The sequence below is a fragment of the Apium graveolens genome, unplaced genomic scaffold, assembly GCF_009905375.1.
Source record: "Apium graveolens cultivar Ventura unplaced genomic scaffold, ASM990537v1 ctg971, whole genome shotgun sequence".
NCBI classification, from domain to species: domain Eukaryota; kingdom Viridiplantae; phylum Streptophyta; class Magnoliopsida; order Apiales; family Apiaceae; genus Apium; species Apium graveolens.
Window position 1 is genome coordinate 63,505 of NW_027421884.1, and position 20,408 is coordinate 83,912.

Here is a 20,408-nt window from a genome sequence, read left to right on the forward strand (position 1 = left end):
TCTCCTTTCTGTCTTTTCAGGGAGAGAGAGAACTCTTCCCAAGACTTCGGGAGTTTTTCAATCACACTCATCACCTTGAACTTCTCCGGGAGATTCATTCCAGACTCCTTCAAAGCATGCACTATCATCTCGAACTCATGCACCTGCTCAGTCATGGACTTATTGTCCACCAGCTTGAACTCGAGGAACCTTGCCACAGAATACTTTTCTAGACCTTGTGAGTCAGTATTATGTGTCTGGTCCAGCTTCTCCCATAAGAGTTTTGCAGAGTAGGCATCAGAAGAATAGACATCAAACAAAGTGTTTGTTAGTGCCGCAAGAATGGCCGCTCTAGCCACTCCATCCTTCTCATCCCACTTCGCAAAAGCCTTAACTGTGTCAGCCTTCTCTTGATCCACTACTGGTTTCTCATATTCCACAACCGGCCACAGACCCTTTATAGTCAACCACAGCTTCATCCTTTTCTGCCAGCGAGAAAAGCCAATGCCACCGTTGAATTTCTCCGGTAAACCGGTTAGTTCAACAGCCTGTGGGAAACTATAGGTGGTCCAATCAATGGCCCCAGCAGTTACACCCGAACTGCTACCACCACCAACGATAACCTCACTTTCGTTAACCATTATGCTAAATTCTAAATAACTAATAATCTCTTCAAGAATGTTGGGTATAATTTTAACTACACAGCAACAATGGGCAGTTATATATATAATAACAAGAACATGGCAAATAACCAACTAACGAAACAAAATACGAAGGCAATAACAAACTATAAAGACTGTAATTGACAAAGAAAGTAAAGAAAACTTATCTCTTATCGCTTTCCAAATTCTGATAAGAAGAAGAACACAACAGCTGAGTCGCCAAACCCTTCAAGAGGACTTGACTGTTCTTGAAGAGATTATTGCCCCCCACTTAAGCTGTGATGGAATGCAGCAATATCGCTTCCAGGATAAAACAACAACAGATCAATCTGGCCACAGAACCAACAATGATCAACGGCGACTCGCACCTCAGTTTGCCCAAAAAACCTATGCAACTCATATATGTTTGCGAGGTAGGCACCGAGACTTGTGTCATTTTTATCTCAAGTGTACCTTTTAATATATAGGCATCTCAAGTTACTCTTCTTCTATTTTACTCGATGTGGTACACCAAGTAACAAAATAGAAAAAGTAAACAAAATGGGTTTTCCTTATTATTTATATTATATCCAGATTACTTAATATTAATATTATAAAATATATTCAGAGTATGATTAAAATAATCCTTACTCAATATATTTTATATTAATAATTAAATAATCAATATAAATAATTAAACTTGTAATAGAAAAGAAAAATATAAAAGTTCCCACTAGCACTAGGCTACACAAGCATTCCACTTATGCTAGTAGTTGTAAACAACACTAACACAAGATGCTATATAAACTCAATATCTTTCTTTTACAATATCAATGTGGGACAAAATCCCCATAACCCATTTCAAACAAGCAACTTTGTCTCAATATATTCATGGATTCCACTAAGAAAATATCTTAGATCCAAATATGAAAGTTTAAGTCCTCATATCAAGGAACAACCTCCAAGTGTTAGTTTCCGGAAATCATATCAAGAACATATATAAAATATGCCTCAAACTTTCCATTTTCTAACAATATATATATCAATCATATTCTTGAATAGCAGGCTGAGCATGTGTCCCTTGTTAGACAAATACTCGATTATTTTGTACGAATATTCCAATATGTCATAATAGACATGATTTCGTAGAACTACACTTTTACAAACCCGGTAAAATTCAGTACTAATTCTCCTGCAAAGTCTCTGAAATATAGTGTTTAAGACCATGTAAATCATGAATCCTGTAAATTATACAATAAAAAATGTACCTTTGACAGATCTGGTGGAGGTAGTTGTTACAATAATAAAGATATTGGGCTTCTTATACTCGGTCTCCCAATTCATAAACTCGCATGCTTGATTCTCCCAGAGTGAGATTTTGATTGTGTCATTCCTAAAGCAAAATTAGAAAAATAACAATAAGAGACTATATGCTGGTTATAATTATTAATATTAATGATAGAAAAATAGCTTACAAAATAATTATGACAAAGCCATTAAACACAAACCTTTGGTCTGCTAGCAGAATATCCATGAAATTTTTTCCTTTGGGTGAAGTTTGAATTTGCGTAATCTCTGTCAACTTACCAACAACATCTAGCAAATAATATATGCATGTTAGTATTGTTTAAACACATATGTGAATGAAGACATAAAAAGATGGTTAAGATATAGCATGAATATTTTTAATTACCCATGAGAGTCACAATCTCCTAGTGTCGCCCTTGCATCTTGGAATATTTTTAGCTCAAATATAAGCATAGGTATGTTAGCCCCATCGTCAACTTCTTTAACAATCATCCTGCGGTGGAATTTGACAATGTATTGTCCAGGCACGGGTCGACAGGTTCTGAGTGCATGTTTTACATTGTAGTCTGAAATCATGTAGACACTTCCGATCTTTAACTTTTTAGTGAATCTGCTATCAGCCTAAATGTAACGGTCCCGCTAGGACTTGAGTTCTCTGAATTATTTGATGTATTTATACTTGTTATTAACTTAGGAGGGAGGATGTAATTTATCATATCTTTGGATATAAAAAAGGAAATAGGTAAGCAAAGAAAGAGACCTCTTCATCTACAATAATATAAGTTTTTCTTATGACATTCTTCGAATTTGATTTCTTGCCCTCCCATTCCCTTGAGACCCGAACTTTGATGAAACTTTCTCATTGGTCGTGCTCAAATCCTTTATTAGTATGTATGGCTCCCATGTATATGCATGTTTATTTAAGCAAGTTAAAAAATTACCTTATAATTTATATATAAATTACCCTAGTAGTTGCAGTTGTTGACGTTGTTATTCTGATGAATAGCAGGGAGTAGATTATTGAAGTATATATTGGTCTGCAGGTTTTTGTATTAGTGTAAAAATCCAATTAATAGAGTTGTATTGGCTTTGAATATTTATATTTTAGTTCAAATGAATCTTATCGATTTGAATTATCTTTGGGATGACTCAAACAAATACAATCCTACTTAATATCTAAGACCTGATAATTTTTGCTAGATATAATTATGTTAACTTGATTTATGATATTTACAAATAATGAACTTTGTATTAGAATTAAAATACAATTGATGGAGTTGCATTTGATTTGAACAACATAATTGAGTTGTCGTAATATGTATTATGGTTATAATGAAATTCCTAACTACTGTATTAATGGACATTTTATGTTTTTGTTATTTTAATTAACTAAATTAAATAATAGTTGAAATGTGATTTGTTGAGACCTCCCGGTTGATGCTATCATAATAATAAATTGTCCAAAGTTATTTCTATACAAAATATTATGTGTTCTTTCTTTTGGTGTGTTCTTGTATTTTAATAAATTCTTTAAGAAATGTGAAGTAGGGACTGAGGTTCGAATGCATATGATTTCCGGTCCATGATCATTTGTTGTAGAACGAAATTTTCCAAAATATGATGGCGGTGGGCAGATTGTTCCTGGTAGTACTTCATAATCTCAAGTATGGGAAAGTAAAGAGACTTGTTTACTTAACCTGAAGTATTATTTATGCCCACATGGGATGTGCATGTTTGATATTATATATGAATGTACTTTGAGCAGCTGGATGTAACATTGACCAGTGAATACAACCAACTTAGACAAATTGCAATGATGTTATAATGCATGTGGTATTCTGTGAAACTTCCATTACCTTTAAGTTGTTCTATTCTATTTAGTTAATTTAAAAATCAACAACGATTGGCACATCACCCCTTTTGCAGAGCTTCATGTTCTAACTCTAACCATCAGATTTTGTAAAATGCATAAGTAAAGGCAAACTCCAAGTACAAAATGAGTCAGGGGACTGTGCTTTAATATCTCAAACTGAGGGAAATACCTGATGCAAAATAAATCTGTCAGTCCTAAATTTCTGACTAATGTAAGATTAAATAAATTATAGAAGAAATTTTATAATTTGCAAAGAAATTTTTGCAACTAAAAGATACTTGAGCTTTCCTTCTCCATTTATTAACGTGGACTTGTTGCACCTGATAGATTATGGGCCACCAGGACCAATATACGACCCTGATTGCTATCCACAGCCTGCCATTAACTACTTGATCCATAATTCACCTGATACAGAGATGATCATAGAAGTTTGCTAATTAAGTAATATATCTCTGCAAATTTATGTAATTTCTGCATATTGGTTTATTTAATAATAAGTGTTGTTGCATCATAGTTTACACTTGCTCCCATTCTCAAAATGAATAAAATAATTAAAATGAACCAATTTTTTAAATAATAAATAAAATGATTAAAATGAACGAATTTTCTTAAATAATAAACATTTTGAGATCGAACTTCACACACAATTTTATTTATGTCATCTAAGACTGAACAATCCGTTGTAAGGAAGGGTAATATCATTTACCAAAAAAAATAGATATAAACAAAGATCTATTATAGTGATTAAAGCACTGAAGTGTAGATATAACAACAGTGATAGGAAATACATGTTGGGCATTCAAGGTTTTTTTCGAATCATAATGTACCAAAAAGATCATGATAGTAATATTTTGTCTCCAGAATCATAAGTTACTAAAAACCTCATGGTAAACAACATTCTTAGTCATGCCAATTATTGGGTGTCTTCCATTCTCACAAACTATAAACAATCTTAACGGTGTAGTCACTCTCGATATTGCCACATAAAACTGTCTATCGCTAAAAACTGGATTTGGCAAATACAATCCGACAAATTTTAGTGTTTGCCCTTGACTTTTATTTATCATCATTGCGTAGCACAGGGATACAGGGAATTGTACTCTTTTAAATGCAAAAGGTAGGGTTGTATATGTTGGCCTCATACGAATTCTCTGAATAAAAGCCTTTTCATCAATGTGATTGCCACTAATTATAACTCCTTCAATAAATCGAGTACATAGCTGGGTGACAATTAATCGCGTACCATTGCACAATCCCTTGTTAGGAGCCAGATTTCTTAGAAGAACAATTGGAGCTCCACTTTTAATTTCCTATTCATGATTTGGTATGCCTCCAATTTTAAGAGAATTCAAATATTAATAGGAATGTACATGTTTCCACTAATTCATAGTTGACGGTACTCTTGCAAATTGAATCCACGATTCGATATACTTTAGATTCTCCTACAAACATTTGAAGATTGAACATTAATAGTATACACACAAACATAAATTAAATATATTTTATGTTAACATCATTCAAAAAACTATTTATGCATTAATAAAGTGCGGGAAACATTATCATATAAAATAATAAACTACTTAAGCATTTGCATACTAATATCTAGTTTCTAACCAAGTATTCCTTTTTTTAGCAATTAAATATTTGCATGTAGATGTCATTGCATATGAAGAAAACAACAAATGGTTTGTACATATGTAAAGGCATTATCTTCTTATAGTAATTTAGAAGTCGATGCAGAGTTCATATAAAAGAAGACATCCTATGACATGCCTTTGAGAAGCCGATGCAGTAAGCTAATCTCAACCTATGAGTTTATTTTTGAATGCAATACATTTAAACTTTCAGCTCTATTACTTTCTTAAGGTTAATATAATAATGGTGCATTTATATTTACACTTTTAGAGGGAGTTAAGCACGCATTTGAATTAAGTAGAAAATGCATCGACTGTTCTGATTCATGTTGCAAGTTATATCAGGTTTTTTGCACCAATACACGTAGGCCAATGTAAGTCATTAAAAATTCTTTCCTGGTTCTTAATAGGATTGTCTCATTTATAGTTATAATAATGTTATAATCAAAATATCATGACATATTAATAATATATATAAATTAAAATAAAAAAGTAAGAAAGGAATCAAAGGTACCAATTTCGAGTTTATTTCTCTCGTGATAACTGAAATAGGCCTCATCATGTGTACTTTGTTATTCTTCATATAAGTCCATCTAGAATAGTAGTATAACAATTTTGTTAGAAAATGGAAAGTTTGAGGCATATTTTATATATGTTCTTGATACGATTTCCGGAAACTAACACTTGGAGGTTGTTCCTTGACATGAGGATTTAAACTTTCATATTTGGATCTAAGATATTTTCTTAGTGGAATCCATGAATATATTGAGACAAAGTTGCTTGTTTGAAATGGGTTATGGGGATTTTTTCCCACATTGGTATTGTAAAAGAAAGATATTGAGTTTATATAACATCTTGTGTTAGTATTGTTTACAACTACTAGCATAAGTGGAATGCTTGTGTGGCCTAGTGCTAGTGGGAACTCTTATATTTTTCTTTTCTATTACAAGTTTAATTATTTATATTGATTATTTAATTATTAATATAAAATATATTGAGTAAGGATTATTTAAATCATACTCTGAATATATTTTGTAATACTAATTTTAATTAATCAGGATATAATATAAATAATAAGGAAACCCCATTTTGTTTACTTTTTCTGTTTTGTTACTTAGTGTACGACATCGAGTAAAATAGAAGAAGAGCAACTTGAGATGCCTATATATTGAGAGGTATACTTGAGATTAAAATGACACAAGTCTCGGTGCCTACCTCACAAACATATATGAGTTGCATAGGTTTTTTGGGCAAACTGAGGTGCGAGTCGCCGTTGATCATTGTTGGTTCTGTGGCCAGATTGATCTGTTGCTGTTTTATCTTGGAAGCGATATTGCTGCATTCCATCACAGCTCAAGTGGGGGGCAATAATCTCTTCAAGAACAGTCAAGTACTTTTGAAGGGTTTGGCGACTCAGCTGTTGTGTTCTTCTTCTTATCAGAATTTGGAAAGCGATAAGAGATAAGTTTTTTTTACTTTCTTTGTCAATTACAGTCTTTATAGTTTGTTATTGCCTTCGTGTTTTATTTCGTTAGTTGGTTATTTGCCATATTCTTGTTATTATATATATAACTGCCCATTGTTGCTATGTAGTTAGAATTATACCCAACAATCTTGAAGAGATTATTGTTATATATAGTTAATTAGCAAGATGGTTAACGAAACTGATGTTCCTAAAATTGTTGAGACTGGTTTTGGTTCTGGTGGTACTACTACCATTGACTGGACCACGTATCGTTTTCCCCATCCAATTAATTTATCGGGTATGCCTAATAAATTCAGTGGTGGAGCTTCTTTTTCTCGTTGGCAGAAAAAAATGAAGCTCTGGTTAACGGTTAAGGGTCTATGATTAGTGGTACTGTATGATCCTCCTGGGTTGGATCAAGAGAAAGCTGAATCTGTTAAGGTTTATGCTTTATGGGCTGAGAAGGATGGGGTGGCTAGGGCAACCAATTTTGGCATCCTTGGAGAACACCTTGTTCGATGTTTATTCATCAGATGCCTATACTGCTAAAGTCTTATGGGATAAGCTGGACCAAACCCATAATACTGATTCTCAAGGATTTGAGAAGTATTCTGTGGCTAGGTTTCTTGATTTTAAGCTGGTGGATGGAAAATCCATGACTGAACAGGTTCATGAGTTTGAGATGTTAGTTCATGATTTGGGTGAGTCCGGTATGGTCTTGCTTGAGAAGTTTCGAGTGACGTCTGTGATTGAAAAGCTCCCTAAGTCTTGGGAAGAGTTTGCTCTCTCCCTGAAAAGACAGAAAAAAGAGATCACATGGACTAACTTGATGTTAGACATCTCAGTACGAGAGCAACACAAGTCCAAATAGGGACATGTGTTGCCTGTGGAACATGGGAGCTCGAAGGTGAATGTAGTGACTGTAGGACATAAAAGAAAGGTAGTCACTAAGAAGGCTAACTAAACCTGACAAGAACAAGGCTAAGAAACCAAAGGCGAACAAACCATGTTGGTCTTGTGGACAGGTTGGTCATTGGAGCAAGGACTGTCTAAGTAAGAAAGCTAATAAAGCTGGAGTCGTAGCTCAAGCAAATACTGTGCTTGGACTTGGAACCACGAATGGGCCAGTAGCTAACATGGTCATTGGTGAGGTTGTTGCCTCTAGAACCGATGACAGGTATGTTACTTACAACCCTGTACTACTTTCCACTTATCTGTCACATGAGTGGTTGATTGATACTAGAGCTAATGTACATATTTGTGTTGATATTAGCTTGTTTGTATCTTATCAACAGAGTCATGGAGTGACAGTGACGATCGGGAATGCTAGTGCTGCACAAGTGCTTGGAATAGGAAACGTGGACCTGAAGTTTGCTTCTGGGCGGATTCTATCTCTCACTAGAGTGTATCATGTTCCCTCTATTTGTAGAAATATTATAAGTGGAAGTTGTTTAGTTAAAAATGGCTTTGAACTTTCTTTGAAGTGTAATAAAGTAGTTATTACTCATACTGGTACATTCTTTGGCAAGGGTTACTTGTCTGATGGTTTGTTTTTAATAAATGTTGAACCCGTTTTGGGTGGTTTTATTAATGATAGTGTTACACCTTCTGTTAATTGTGTAGAATCGTCTAATTTGTGGCACTTACGACTTGGTCATTTAAATCTTGGTGCTCTAAAGAATATGTTGAATTTAGAGTTGATTCCAAAGTACGTCATTGATAAGAAATCTAAGTGTCAAGTGTGTGTAACTGCTAAACAAACAAGGAAACCTTTTCATAATGTTGTTAGGGATTCAGACTTGTTAGATTTAGTGCACTCAGACATATGTAAATTTGGTGGTGTGTTGACCAAGGATCAATGTAGATATTTCATTACCTTTATAGATGATTGTAGTAGATATTGTTATGTTTATTTGCTTAAACATAAGAATGAAGCACTAGATAAATTCATTATGTATAAAAATGAAGCTAAAACACAAATTGGCAAAGTACTTAAATGTTTGAGGTCTGATAGAGGTGGTAAGTATACGAGTACCTTGTTTAATGAATTTTGCGCAAACAATGGTATAGTTCATGAGGTTACTCCACCATACACACCTGAGTCTAATGTGTGGCAGAACGAAAGAACAGAACTTTTAAAGACATGATTAACAATATGTTAATTAATTCTGGGTTGCCTAAGTACATGTGGGGAGAGACTCTGAATACGGCTTGCCATATTCTGAATAGAGTCCCTCTGAAATATATGGACAAGACACCATATAAATTATGGAGAAAGCGTAGGACAAGTTTGAGTTATCTTCGTGTGTGGGGGTGCCTTGCTAAGGTGCTTTTCCCTGAACACAAGAGAAAGAAACTGGGTCCGAAAACTGTTGATTGTATCTTTCTGGGCTATCTTGAAACCACAACTGCTATGAGATTTTTAGTATTAAAATCTGACATAGATGGTATTGTGGCGAATACGATAGTTGAGTTTCGTGATGCAACTTTCTTTGAGGAAGTATTCCCAATGAAGACTGGTATATCTTTGGGTAATTCTGAGGATGATCCCACTCACACATCAAGTTCTATTCCTGATCATGTGGAAAAGATGCCAAATGTGGGGGTGGATCCTGGTAGTAGCTCTACTCCTAACAAAGTAGAGGAACCTAGAAGGAGTAAGCGTGCAAAGATAGTCAAGAACTTTGGAAGTGACTTTATCACTTACAATGTCGAGGATGAGCCTTTAACTTTCCGTCAAGCCAAGGATTCTTCGAAGTCAAGGCATTGGAAAGGCGCTGTAAAGAGTGAAATTGACTCAATTGTTTCAAACGGAACATGGGAGTTAGTTGATCTCCCTCCAGGGTGTTCTACTATTGGATGTACATGGATCTTCAAGAGGAAGCTAAACCCTGATGGCTCAATAAATAAGTACAAGGCTAGGCTAGTTGCTAAGGGCTTTAGGAAAAGGGAAGGCATTGATTATTTTGATACATATTCTCCAGTTGCCCGAATGACAACAATCAGAATGCTTATTGCATTGGCTTCTGTACATGGTCTTATCATCCATCAAATGGATGTAAAGACAGCTTTTCTTCATGGTGACCTTGAAGAAGAGATTTATATGGATCAGCCTGAGGGATTTGTTGCTTCTGGTAATGAGAGGAAAGTATGTAGACTAGTCAAGTCCATCTGTGGCCTTAAACAAACACCTATAGACTGGCATAAAAAGTTTGATGAAACTGTTTTAGACTTTGAATTTTTTTTGTTAATGAAAGTGACAAGTGTGTCTACTATAAGGTTAGAGGTATTGATTGTGTGATCGTGTGCTTGTATGTAGATGATATCTTGTTGTTTGGAACCAATATTGAGATTATTAACGAGACAAAGAGTTTCTTGAAGATGCACTTTGAGATGAAGGATATGGGTGAAGCTAGTGTGATTCTTGGGATCAAGTTGACTTAGTCAACTGATGGAATAACTTTGTCACAGTCTCATTATATAGAGAAATCTATACTTGAGAAGTATGGTTATTCAAATTGTAGAATCGCTAGTACACCATATGATTTAAAAGTTGCCTTAGTCAAGAATAGTTCAGGAGTTCCTGTGTCTCAGTTAAGGTATTCTTAGATTATTGGGAGTTTGCAATATCTTGCTAATGTGACTAGGCCAGATATTTCTTATTCTGTGTCTAAGTTGGCTAGATATACAAGCTGTCCAAACAAGACTCATTGGGAGGCACTGGATAGAGTTCTTAGATATCTGAAGGGAACTATTTTCCTTGGCTTGCATTACCGGAGATTTCCGGGAGTACTCGAGGGGTACAGTGATGCAAGTTGGATAGCTAAGAAATCTGTTTCCAATGGAGTGACTGGATATGTGTTTACCCTTGCGAGTGGAGCAGTGTCCTGAAAGTCTTCTAGACAGACTTTGATTACTCGGTCTACTTTTGAGGCTGAGTTGTGTGCACTTGATGCCACGGGGACGGAGGCTGAATGGTTACATGGACTCATGAGTATGTTACCTGTAGTAAGCAAGCCGTTTCTGCCATTTCTGTTCATTGTGATAGCCGTACAACTATCGACAAAGTCAGAAGTGTAAAGTATAATGCTAAAACAAAGAGACACATCCAAGTTAGACTAAAGTCTATAAGGGGTCTTGTGTCTGATAGGATTATTGCTATAGAGTTCAAAGGAACTCAAGATAATATAGCTGATCCGCTGACTAAAGGGATTGAGCATGCTATAGTCCTTAAGTCGGGGTTGGGGATGGGACTGGTAACCCATCATAATTCATCAACAGCGGGAACCCAATACACCTGAGAGGAGATCCCTCGAAGTGTATCCAATGTGGTAATAACAAGTTGTAAGGATGAATTAGTAGTACCTCTACCATATACATTTAGATACTTATGTATCTGAGTCTATTCCCTATAAACCTTAAGAGGTACTTGAACTGCTAGTTAGCAAGAGTTATTTGAACTCTGAATGGGGTCAAGTCGTTTGACGAGATGATAACAGTACATCTCTGGAGATGCCCAGCTAAGCGAATGTAATTGTGTGGTCGCAATTAGAGGAAAGGGTTATTCCTCGAAACATTCGACGAACAGGATCGAGACATGACCATTAATGTCTCAAAGCCGTAGATTGGCACAATAGCCTTTGACTTGTCGTCGTCTATGGAGTGTGGTTACACCCAACGGATAAAGATTCAAGGTGAAACATTCCATCTGTATCCGGTAGCCATCGAAGTAGAGGACATAGGAGGGTTCAAACCCGGGAGGGTTCAAACCCGGGAGGGTACCGACTCTGAAAAGCAAGTCATGATAAAATCTGGTATGCAATTTAATTATGAATTTGTGGGGGATTGTTAGAAAATGAAAAGTTTGAGGCATATTTTATATATGTTCTTGATATGATTTCCGGAAACTAACACTTGGAGGTTGTTCCTTGACATGAGGACTTAAACTTTCATATTTGGATCTAAGATATTTTCTTAGTGGAATCCATGAATATATTGAGACAAAGTTGCTTGTTTGAAATGGGTTATGGGGATTTTGTCCCACATTGGTATTGTAAAAGAAAGATATTGAGTTTATATAGCATCTTGTGTTACAGTTGTTTACAACTACTAGCATAAGTGGAATGCTTGTGTGGCCTAATACTAGTGGAAACTCTTATATTTTTCTTTTCTATTACAAGTTTAATTATTTATATTGATTATTTAATTATTAATATAAAATATATTGAGTAAGGATTATTTTAATCATACTCTGAATATATTTTGTAATATTAATTTTAATTAATCATGATATAATATAAATAATAAGGAAAACCCATTTTGTTTACTTTTTCTGTTTTGTTACTTGGTGTACCACATTGAGTAAAATAGAAGAAGAGCAACTTTAGATGCCTATATATTGAGAGGTATACTTGAGATTAAAATGACACAAGTCTCGGTGCCTACCTCGCAAACATATATGAGTTGCATAGGTTTTTTTGGCAAACTGAGGTGCGAGTCGCCGTTGATCATTGTTGGTTCTGTGGCCAGATTGATCTGTTGCTGTTTTATCCTGGAATCGATATTGCTGCATTCCATCACAGCTTAAGTGGGGGGCAATAATCTCTTCAAGAACAGTCAAGTCCTGTTGAAGGGTTTGGCGACTCAGCTGTTGTGTTCTTCTTCTTATCAGAATTTGGAAAGCGATAAAAGATAAGTTTTCTTTACTTTCTTTGTCAATTACAGTCTTTATAATTTGTTATTGCCTTCGTGTTTTATTTCATTAGTTGGTTATTTGACATGTTCTTGTTATTATATATATAACTGCCCATTGTTGTTGTGTAGTTAGAATTATACCCAACAAATTTCATATGTTTTTACTGGTAGTCATTTTCTATTTCTTATTCACTTTTTTCTTATACTAAAACATGTATAAATTATAGGAGTACATAATTAACAGTGTTTGAATTATGAATTGGATTAATTTATAAGATTTGACTTGATCGTGTTAAGGTTTGACATTTATTAAGTTATAGGAGTACAAATTTAAAAAAATGTAAATATAACAAATATTCATATTTGTGTGTAGGAAAAAATGTAAATATAATAAATATTTATATATGTTTGTAACTGATATGGAGTCAGCAACCATGTTAGTTGCATGTGTGGATCTGTATTTTCTGAGATGATTACGCGTGGATGAATATGACCGTGATAATATTGATCCGATGTCAACTTAAAATTTTGGTTATAAATGTCTGTTCTGGAATCCTAGAAGCTCAAACTCTCAACAATTGAAGTGCAAGTAATGCAGATGAGCAATGGAAGCCTAGACTATTATAATAACTAATGACTTGTGCAAATACAGGTCGGGCAGTTGAAGGAGGCTAAATAGGGTATCAATGTTTGCCATTTTTTTCCAGAAACAATGGCCTATACCATTGCCTGGAAGGACGAAGGAAGATATGCGTATTTTCTTCGAGATTTATGATCCCAAGAAAGAAGAGCTCGGGTAATCAAAGATCCTTCTAATATAGCATAGTATACATTTTGTGTACATAGTGACTCGAATGACACATAATTAAACTTGTGTGATGAACTTGACATGTTAATGTGGTAAAAGTAGGCACTATATAATTAAACCTAATATAAAAAAACAGACTGAAATTCGCACGCATCACAAATCATTACGCACATAAAAAGGATCCAAAATCAAAATGCAACAGATTTAACCATATTCGATAGTAAAAATGCTACAATCAGTTGGTTAGTGCAAGGTTTATTAGATTGATCAATGATTTTTGGCATTGGTCTATGTGTAATTAGTTGGTTGATCCAGGTGTGGTCACAATTGACACAGTATAAGTGTTCACGAACTAATGACCTCAAAATGGTAAAAGAACTTATTTAGATCATATACTATACTACTTATGTTATATTAATGGCTCTATCACAATCTCAAGATAATATAACTTAATATAATTAATAGGACTTAATATCATCATATATAACCTCCTTTTAGTTCAATGTCCAAAATCTTATATCCCGGAAGAGCTGATAACTTAACAAACCAATATCAAAACTATCAACAATATCTTTGCTTGGCAACTTAGAAATTAATTTTTTTCCCTTCTGGATTGAATTAATACATAAGTTTCTTTTCGGATTTCAACCCTTGCTCTTTTTTTAAAAACAGGGTTGGGGTGTTAGGTTCGTGACAAATGTTTTATATATATAGTTTTAGTCATGCATATCCTTTCACTGCATTCGTTATTCTCATAGTCTGTTAGTATGTGGTGTCTCTAAACTCTCGGTACTTTTTATTGACCTTTTAAGAATTTTACATTTTAATGTTGGTATAGATTGGCTCCTGGAAAAGTTTTAATAACTGGAGGGAACAAATGAATAAAGTGGCAGACCTGTATAGTATGGAGTGATGCGTATGGAGGGGTAGCGGTGCAAGAGGCCGTGTGTAGAATGAATTGATGAGAGAATGAACTGCCCAGAGAGTCTTGCATCGGCATCCGTGACTTGTGTATTGTTTGTATTGGCGTGACATGTGCATTCTCTAAATTGTCTCTTTTTTGTTTATTAATATTGTTATTATTTACACTTATTAATTTATAATATAATAATTTCAAAAATGATAACCAAAATCAGGGGTAAACCAAACGACAAATTAGACCCTTGTTTGGTTATTATAGTTTAGTATAGATAGATTATTATTATTATTATTATTATTATTATTATTATTATTATTATTATTATAAGTGTTTTTTGTCAATTACTATCATCCAATCTTTTATTATAGGAAATATTCTACTCGATTTATATTATAGGGATATAAAAATAATTTGTTTTATTAAGAATGTGTATATATTTTTTATTGTACGTAGATAGACGCTTAAGTGTGTTCTCCAAGCCCAATACATAATTACTAATTGGGGGGGACAGAAAGGTTCGATTATTGCTACATTCTCAGTCCGTATTAAAAAAATCAATTTTTGGTACAGTGATTGAACTGTTGTTCACTTGTGCGAACTGTTGTTCACTTGTGGGAGTTTAATTGCGAGAGTTTAAGAATTCGACTGACATGTACGTGTGTAATCACTTAGCGTAAAAAAAACCGTATAAATATAAAATTAATATTTAACATAAATTCCGAAACTTTCTAGGTCGGTTCCAAATTCTAATATGCTTAGTTTATTCTTACTTTGAACTTTCCATCAGCTTCCAAGCATAATCTACATTCATGCTATCTAACTGGTTTCTTTGTTTTTTATGATATTTGTAAATTAAAGCATAACGAAACCTAATTATATTCAAGTGTAACAAGAAACAAAACAACATTCCCAGCCATAGCTAAGGTTGGGTGGTTGACGCAGATTGAAATGTTGGTTGAAACTAATAACGAAACATCATAACAAAGTTAAAGTAGGACATTTCTAATCTCAATTTACAGTCGTATAAAAGTCTTCATTGACATTTCACTAGTGTTATAATAAGCCTCTACTCTAACTACAGCTAGAAAACCATCACTTAATAATCTAACAATTAGGTTTGGCTGTTCTATTGACATGTCATCTCTGTAAGCCACCTGAGCAAAGTGCTGATGTCAAGTTACACTAACAAATTTTAACTTTGGAAACAGACATCAATTAGCTTAGCTCAACTGCTCAAGATTGAGAAAAACAACATATTTAAACAAAAGTCTATCACCATTTCAACACGAACTTATATGTTACATCATATTTTCTATCACGACTACTTAAAGAACTTACATATTACATCATATTGTCTACGGTCTAGGGAAGCTACAGACACTGAAGATAACAAAAACAGACAGTCTACGATTTAGGTGGGCACATCCTCGGTGTATTCAGGAACCAACTGGAAAACAAAAAAACAAAGGACTGGAAATAGTAGTACCAACTGTATAAAGAAAAGCGAAGCAACTTTACATATTCTCTTCTCCAGCTTCACAATTTCACCAGCCTCTGCTTCTATTTCTAAGTTGTCCACTCGTCTCTTTAGCATGGTCGCTCTGTTTCCTAAGTTTTCAGACAAGTTTACTATCTCGGCTTGTTCTGTAACTAGAGTCTTTTGTTCTTCCAAAAATGTAATTTCATCCCGTGCTGCTATTTTCAAATCTTGACACGTAGATACTACCAGGGACTCAACCTCGGCTTCAATCTTTTCCTTGAAGAGGCTTTCAAGTCCCGACTTCAGTTCTCTTAAATTTCTCTCTTCCAAATCTATGATTTTTCTGTTTTCTTTCAGTTGTGGTGCACTAGAATTTAAAGAGGCTTCAAGTTCAATAACCTTATCTTCCTTCACCTTAAGCATAGACCTTGTATCAGCAAGCTTGCTTTCTAACTCGTTAACATTGCACTTTAAGTTAACAATCTCACTCTCCAATGAAGTTGGACGAGTTTGTCGAGTCTCACCATATTGCTGCGGTTCAGATAAGTTTGGACTACTATTCTGGACCACATCACTGTCATCTTTTCCAAATTCCCTAAATTTAAGAAGTTCTGCAAAGTAGAAACAAGTAGAATTAGCTTTACTACCAGAAAATCTATATTCATGATTATATAACCCAAGGGTAAAAACAAGGGAGGGGAAAATGTGGGAGCATTACGTTATCAAGAATTGTTTTCAGATCATAAACTATTAGGAAAACTTAGGTACCATATTAACTGTGCTCATTTAACCCTGCTTTTAAGGACCAAATACCAAAGATATAGTAAGCAGACATCAAACACCTCTTCTAAGGACAGGCACCTGAAATGAAGTTCTTAAACAGGCTCTATAATGCGTCTTTCAGATGCAAACATTTGTTAGCTATATTGTTCCTTATTTCAATCTCAAGTAAATTAAGAATCTTAGATGATGAGCTCATAGGTACAAGTACAACAGAGGAAAAGAATGATGTTAAGAGAAGCAGCAGAAAGTAATACAACTGCCCGACTGAGAGAGAATGACCCACTGCAATACAAAAAGTAATCAAAAGCTACTCTGTAATCATTAATTTAAAGTTTGGCCAAAGAATTCAGTTAGATAACAAAGAAAGCTATAAGGCAACAAGCAGGTACGAACGAAGTTTTGAATTCAGCAGGTCAAGTGGTCAAGAAATAAACAAATGCTTTATCCATCAAAGGGTGATCATATAAAATTATTATACATCATCCTGGCCAATAAACAAAGGTTTTATCCCTCCAGTAATGCATTTGCAGATCACACAAGTACATGATATATATCCCTTGATAAGATAACAATATAAACAAACTTCCTAGCAGTGCAAAGCGAGCCACTGAAATTATTCAAGGATAAAATATCCTGACAACAGGTCTTCCTCCTTTTAGATCCACCACCGATAACAGTAAAATGTATAGTAATGTGACACTTATTAACAGTGATTTGCGCAGAGCAATATTCTTCTCAATTAGCGTTGAAAAAAAAATCAAACTTATAGTCCAAAAATAAAAATTTAAGATCACAAAATATGTGCGCAATAAAATCACTGAAATAATAAATACTTTCTTAATATATGAATATTAACCCTTATTTCATGTTTTTGTTCAAACTTATATACAGAGGGAGAGAATGGGTCTCTAGAGAACTACTTCAGCTGGAAAATAAGTTTACTTCTCAGTTAAATTTGTCAATTTGTCCGAAGAAATTGGATGTTTACTTCTCGCAAAAAAATCATAATTCCTTTCGTTTACAGAATATAACATTGAATTTGGGTCCTGTGACCCCATAATATAAAACTATAAATAATTAACGTAAATGATTTAATGTGGTTAGTCGTCAGCGGGTCCCACAAAGTTTAAAAAACAATAGAGGACAAACAACTAAAAGAATAGTAACAAAAATATAAATATACATGCACTATCTTCAATACATTACAAGTTGGAATTGGACTAAACAAACAAAAGACATTCAATAACAATATTATAATTATTTTATACATAAACATGCATTTCAAAACAATAATACAACCATTTAATATGATTAACACTAGAAGGATAATTTTATATGTGATATTAAATAAAATTGAAAACACTGTTGAAAGAATAAAATAAATATAAAATCACAAAAAAATAATTAAAATACAAATAAAAAAATTAAAGAATTATATATAAGCTATAAATCAGCAAAATAAATATATAAGCTAACAATATATATTATTAATAAAAATGAAAATCCTCGTAGGGTCCTGATGTCCTGTAACCTCATCTGCCGCCTTTGAATTAAGCAGTGCTTACCAGGATATTGTTTTTATCTAGTGACAACTTGGTTATAATGTAAAGAATAGAGGCATGAAAAAGATAACTAGAGAATTAGGGGTGGAAGTTGTGATATAAAAAAGTGATGAACAGTATTTTTCTAGAGATAATAAGAGTTGTGAAGGACATGAGTGGAAAGATGACATATGCACTCATTTCGTAAATTAGAAAGGGTGAAGCTCTAGTTCATTTCAATGAAATGAAGAGCGGAATAGAGTTACGTAAAGGGAACAAAGTAGTTTAAACTGCAATCCGTATGAAACAGTGGGAATGTTAGACCATCACAGTTTTTCGTATGTAATAATATCACTAAATCAGTATATAATTTAGTAGAAATGCTTATTTAATGCAAGCATTTATCCTAATTCTCTATAAAGGTTCTTAAATATGTATATTGCACTTCTTACAAAATCAAAATGTATGGTACCTTGATAAAAAATGTGTTAAATACTTTATTGATATATACTTAAGCACAGGTAAAATAAGTAATGAGGGAGGATAGAACACCTTGAGCAAGTGCATCCTGTGCAGACTGGAGTGCAGTGATAGACTCAAGCAAAGGATCTTGATCTTCTGATAACCCAATGTTATCAGCATCTAGGCACCTTTGTGAGACTTCCTCAAATTCAGCCATATTTTTCCTAAATCCAGCTTGAAGTTCTTCAGCAAAACGCTGTTCACTGCCTTGAGCTTCATCATCACTGTTTTCTCCATCGTAATTTGCAGACCGCCTACTTTGTCTCCCCTTACTGGTCACAGAGCTAGCTCCCTGCACAAAGACAAAGATGGAGCTCTGAGAGTCAGACTCCATGCTGGAATGAGAGTTCTCCTTCTCGATTTTGACCTGATTCCCCCTGGGCTTCTTACCGAAACCAGTACGAATTTTACCCTGCTGACCCATCAAGGCTACTAAATTCTGGTCCCTGTTTGAACTTGCAATCCCATTATTATCACCAATATATCCTCCCACTGCAGCCTCCAACCTCCACCTAGGAGCACTTGCTGCAGTCGAGGACTTACTACTCCGATCTTCACTGTTTTCTGAATCCGTAGCAGCAAAATTATTAGGTCCAACTACCATCCCAAAATCAAAACCACCAACAACACCTCCTTGACTTCTCACCACAGCATTAGTAGACGAAACCGACCCCTCACTTCTCTGCTTCGTCTCAGCAGAATTTCTCACATTCGGCAACCCTCTCTTCCCTCCTTTACCATTACCCGTACTCTCACCCCGTTCCTTACTAGATTCCCCCCTCGGAACCCTTTTCCACCTCCTCAACCCCTTCCCTTTCTTAACCTGAGGGGTCGAACCGCCAAGCACCCCCTCGGGTTTCATTTTCATTCCATTCACCGATAAATTGTTCCCAACATTTTCAGCACTACAAGCACCATTCCTATGAACCAAATTAAGTTGATTATCTTCAACAAATTCAAGTAAAGAACTTTCACCCTTCATTTCCATCAGTAAAAGTTTGCAACTTTAACAAATACACAACAAAATTAAAACAAAATGTATGAGGCCCAGGCGAATTACAGATCAAGATCGAGAACAATTAACAACCCCATCATTCCAGAGCAAATCTACCAAAAAATCTTCAAAACAATCAGTTAATGTGCGATTAAAACTTACAATAAATTAAACCCTAATTTGTGATGAATTGAAAACGACGCAAGCGAAATAAGGAAAGTTGTGTGACTAATAAATTGCAAAAGTAAAAATATATAGAGAGAGACAGTGGGTATGTGTGTAATTCAGGAACAGCGGCGTACCTTTTGCGCCATAAAATTAGAAAGATAGAGGTTGAAGAAATTTCGTGGAAGACCGATTAACTTTTTTTTATTTGTGTTGCGGGCTGCGATTTAAAATTACGGTTGGTACGGGGTGGCATGGTAAATGAGACGATCCGGTATCAATATTTTGAATTTGGTTTGATTTATAAACAATCGAACATGAATATATTTTTAAAACTCAGTTTATAAATGAGTTAAAATTGAGCATAATATAATTTAGCTCCAAAGTTCATCAACAACTTTGATTATAATGTTCGTGAACAGGTTCATGAATAATATTTATAGAGAAAGATGTTCATAAGTACATAATTAGGGGTTATGTGAATATATAATGTATTTTTAATGACAGTGTTGTAAATTTTTAAATTAATTTTGTGATTACAATAATGTCATGGTGCATTCATATTAAAAAAAAAATTTGTACTCATCCAAGTTACGTGCGTA

At 34.4% G+C, this 20,408-nt stretch overlaps 1 protein-coding gene across 2 annotated transcripts; it reads right to left on the reverse strand.

Moving 5' to 3' along the window:
- Positions 1-15,560: 15,560 nt before the first annotated feature.
- Positions 15,561-20,065, reverse strand: LOC141705763 (WPP domain-interacting protein 2-like). 2 transcript variants are annotated; one of them, XM_074508649.1, is made up of 3 exons: positions 19,944-20,065; positions 18,678-19,754; positions 15,561-16,412 (listed from the first exon to the last, which is right to left on the reverse strand). In XM_074508649.1, the coding sequence occupies exons 2-3, from the start codon at positions 19,633-19,635 to the stop codon at positions 15,733-15,735; spliced, it is 1,638 nt and encodes a 545-aa protein (XP_074364750.1). In that variant the 5' UTR covers positions 19,636-19,754; positions 19,944-20,065; the 3' UTR covers positions 15,561-15,732. The 2 variants fall into 2 exon arrangements, with proteins under 2 accessions (XP_074364750.1, XP_074364751.1); XM_074508650.1 differs by having other exon boundaries at positions 18,678-19,766; positions 19,944-20,056.
- Between the last annotated feature and the right edge of the window lie 343 nt (positions 20,066-20,408).

Coding starts and splice junctions, on each gene's coding strand:
- LOC141705763 (XM_074508649.1), bottom strand. CDS start 19,635: ATGGAAATGAAGGGTGAAAGTTCTTTACTTGAATTTGTTGAAGATAAT. Junction 16,413..18,677: donor ACAGGATGCACTTGCTCAAG/GTGTTCTATCCT, acceptor TCTACTTTGCAG/AACTTCTTAAATTTAGGGAA.